The 4,214-nt window shown below is 39.8% G+C and overlaps 1 protein-coding gene across 5 annotated transcripts in view; it reads left to right on the top strand.

The window, feature by feature from the left end:
- Nucleotides 1–1,322: 1,322 nt before the first annotated feature.
- Nucleotides 1,323–4,214, top strand: part of fhod3b (formin homology 2 domain containing 3b) — a gene marked incomplete in the record, with an annotated part of 124,575 nt that continues 121,683 nt past the window's right edge. For all 5 annotated transcript variants that reach the window (XM_014008730.1, XM_014008729.1, XM_014008728.1 and 2 more), the window contains 1 exon segment: nucleotides 1,323–1,822. In XM_014008730.1, coding sequence (XP_013864184.1) covers nucleotides 1,658–1,822 — 165 coding nt within the window.

Below are 4,214 nucleotides of genomic sequence, written 5' to 3'. Positions count from 1 at the left end.
AGTGTTTTTCAGCCTACTTTTTGCTTTCTATTCCTTACATTTTTTTAAAAAAAAAAAAAGGCAAGAAGTAGAAAGTTGTTACTTTTATTTCATTTTTGCTTGTTTTCATTCCAGCTTGTTATTGTAAAAAAATATATATACTATCCATATAAACTGTGCCTCCTAGATACAGTGAATTTAATTGTGGTTGAATGAGAAGTATAAATATTTAAAATTCTGATACTGTATTAGTATGTACACAAACAAATCATGTCACACTCCTGCAGGACATAATCATTAAAATAAAAGTACTGTACTTAAGAAGTATTTGTATTTCATGAATTATATTATTACATTTGACAATAATATAATTATCTCTCTGCAGCCCTTGAATATACAGTATTTTCATTTTGGAGAAAAGCTTTGTGCTGCCTTGATATATGTATATAAACTCAAACAGCTGGACTAGTGCATCCTAAATTTAACATCAATTAATTATTTTAAGACGACAGACATTTCTGTATTTGTTGGGGGGAGGTCACCTCCTAATAAATGTCATTACGGAAAATCTAACTGCTCATTTTAAAATCAATACTTTTACTTTTAATACTTAAGTACAAAAATATCAGATAATTTAAGACTTTTAATCAAATAATATTCCTAAAGGAGACTTTAACTTTTACCAAAGAAATTTTTTTGTAAGATATTTGTACTTTTACTCAAGTATCACTTTGTGGTACTTTATACAACACTGCTTTTTGATAACCCATTGGAGAAACTAATCAAACATAATGTTTGGCAAATTGGTCATTTTTTATTTATGTAAAATAAACAATTCAAACAGTTCATAATTTTCACTTAATTTGTTCTAACATGTGGCTTTACAAATTAATTATTAATGCAGTGTTGCTTGTTATTTGGTTAGTTCATATTCTGTATGTAAACCTGCTGTCTCTCATTGCCATGACTTTTAAATAATTTGGTCCAAAAGCACTTTTCTTTTTGAATTTTAGTAAGAAATCAGTTCAGTTCAGTCTGTGATTTCTGTGCTTCAGACTTCAGATTTTGCATTAAAGCTAAGAGCAGCTCTTCTTTGTGAAACTAAACTGTAGGACGAAAAGTAGGCCTATCTGTAACTACTGCAATCATTTCAGCTCAGTTTTGTGCAGTTCCCATCATCTCCACTGGGGGTCRCTGGTGCGCCTGTAACCTGAGTAGCTTTCGGGCCGGCTGAGGTGCGACTTGGCTGAAACAACCCCCCCCGGCAGAGAGTTTCTGAGCCTCCCCATCGCTCTCATCATAGACCGAGCGCCAAGTGGAGCAGTCGGGTCCGCGCACCGCAGTCTGCCTCCGCACCTCAACCGCCCGCAGTGCCCTTGGACGCTGCCGCGCTGCCCGCCTGCACCGCGCTCTGACCGGCTGCCTCTCTGAGAGAGTTCCCCTCCCGGACCCTTATTTACTTCAGGACTGCAGTCGCATCAGGCGCCCGTGAGAAATTAATGGGGAAGCTCCGAGGATAAACACGGGGTGAGGGGGGGTTTCGCCACTGCAGAGGGGACCTGCCGCTTGTTTGCAGCCCCCCGGCGGAGGGAGGCAGAGGAGGAGGAGAAGGGGCTGMGCAGTCTGTCAGAGGCTTCACTGTTTGGATCATTTGAAACTGCCCCTGCATGGATGCACCATGGCTACGTTTATATGCAGGGTGCAGTTCTTAGATGATACTGATCCGTTCAATAGCACCAATTTTCCTGAGCCCACCAGACCACCTCTGTACACTTTCAGGTTGGATATTCCTCTGATCAATCAGATTGCTGGAGTCCACAGGCTGCTGAAAGCCCCACACAAGGTATCTCATCATTCTTTCCACACCTTGGTTCTGTTGTTTTTAGGCTTTGGCTGAGTTAAAGGGTAACACCTTTAAATTAATAATTACCTTGAACGGGTTAGTGGTCACTAAGGCTACCAAACACTGCTAATGGATCATGAAGTAACAAGCTGTTATAAAATGTTGCTGGGCTTCAGCATTCAGCCCAAACAGCTGTCAGGTCAGTTTTCACCACGTCAGAACCTCACAGCCATGATATAAGAGAATAATGGGATTTGTTTTATTTTGAAAGGTGCCTGGGCGAAAAAATGTTATACTAAGTATACTRAATCTAAGTATACTTTAATACATCTGAAGCTGCACTAATCATCAGTATGTATMAAAATATWCGTAGTACACTTTAAGTTTATAGCTTTATCTATACACTTAAAGTGTACTAAGTATATTTGAAGTTGTTCCATTTTAGTATTTAAAAGTATACTTAATACACTTAAAATTGTGCTTTTGTACAACTAAAGTATATTTAGTATTAAATTAGTTGTTCCAAAATAGCACTCTGATTAGTGCGGCTTCGAGTATACTTAGATAAAGTTGGTATAATATTTTTTCACCTGGGTGGCACAGGTAAAAGTTGATGTTTACATCAAGGACAGCATCAACTGCTCTGTTTGTCTTGTACTCAAACTTCAGGGTGTCTCTGAATATTTTCAAATGTTCAATTTTATTTTATGTTGGAGAGAAGAAGCAGAGAGAATCCAGTCTCTGAGAGCTCAAACCTTTTGTTAGTTTCTGACTTCTAGTCTGACCTTGTGGCTTCAAACACATTTTTATACAAATACAGATGGCCTCTGAGGTTCTATTGGCCAATCTTAGTCTGACACGTAAATTGAATTTTAATGTGTCTTCATTCTGTCAGATCAGATCTGTTACTTGGTCTTTGAACAGAAGATGGATCACATTGACCACAAGCCTGTCTGTCATTGAGCTGTCCACTCACTCTGACCTGAATGATGGAGATCCTTTTCGCTGGTAGAAGCTGGCAGAGTGGAAACTCGTTTAGTCAAATGGTCTGAGTTCAGATGGAAGGTGACCTGCATGATCTGAAGAACTGTACCAAAGATGAGGTGAAGTGTCTTGTTAGTGAGACGTGGTTTCAGTAGTTTGATGACACTTATAGGAGACGCCATTAATGACAAACCTGAGTCCAGCTCAACCTTTATAGAGCAGGTCAGTCTGATTTAACACAGGGTAAGGGAGTCCAGATCGCTGGTATGTGCTGTTTTTGTGCTGCTGCTGTCAGTTCCTAAAACCTTGAGATGGGAGATCTGATGGTAATTTGAGTTGGATTAGGTTAGCACCTCAGTGATGCTGCTGTAAAGATTCCTAACCATTGTTTCCTCAAACTTGAGTTAAAATTATTTTCTGCAAGAAAATGTTTTGCTTCTGTTCAGTTGGATCATCTGTACTGTTGTTACTGAACATTAGCTGATTCTGTAGATTAATCACAATTTTTTTCAACACATCATCAGATCTGTGATCTGCTCTCAGTAGGACTCCAGTTCTGGGCTGCTACTTGACCAGTTTCAGTTTGGCGGACCATTGTTTTCCTGCATTTTTTCCCCATCCCATAATGAGAAGCTAGATTAAATGAGACGTTACACAAAATGCTTTAAAATACAGATTTCTCCGTTTGAATTCCTGTGCACATTGTCATGCAGAGTTGAGGTTTTTCTGCCCTCTGCATTTTGAGGGGCTGTCACAGCAGAGGGCTCCTTTTTGAAGGAATGCATCCTCTGCACGCCGGCCAGGAACTCAAGATTACTGTTGTGGTTTCGCGTCGGTGCTTCAGGTGTGCTTTAATGTCACATGCCTTCACAGGAAGACCCCAAATCTATGGAGGTGGATGACTGTAATTCCTAGTGTTTGATTTGGAGTCTGTGGTCACAAACACAGGAACGGTGTTATACATGTATAATAACAATTATGTACAAATTTATAAGATTCAAATGTTGCCTAGTTTGTGTTATCTGCTTCTAGATGACTTTCTCAGGTCAAATTGGGAAGAAGAAAAAAATTGGAGTGCGATAGCAGCTTTGAATTGAAAATTGCATGGTGTTTATATTTAGTCATTTTTCTGGTCACTGGACCACAGTATGGTTGTTGAAAGGAGAGGCCAGACTTTAGTGTGCGAGCAGAGCACTTGTGGTTACTTCTCTGGACTTGGCCATCTCACTAAAACTGTGGGTTCAAGTCCTGGGCAGGAGACAGCAACGCAAACCTCCACTGCTGAAAATCTGCACCTATATTCCTTCTCCTGCCTGGATTAAAGGTAACTCCATCACCCCTGTCTCTGTTATACACATAGGCGTAATTTGCAGGGGGGGTAGGGGGGTTATGACCCCCACAATAATTT

Source organism: Austrofundulus limnaeus, unplaced genomic scaffold, assembly GCF_001266775.1.
Source record: "Austrofundulus limnaeus strain Quisiro unplaced genomic scaffold, Austrofundulus_limnaeus-1.0 Scaffold52, whole genome shotgun sequence".
NCBI classification, from domain to species: Eukaryota; Metazoa; Chordata; class Actinopteri; order Cyprinodontiformes; family Rivulidae; genus Austrofundulus; species Austrofundulus limnaeus.
Note: the sequence above shows the minus strand (reverse complement) of the source record. Positions and strands in the feature narration are given on the sequence as shown.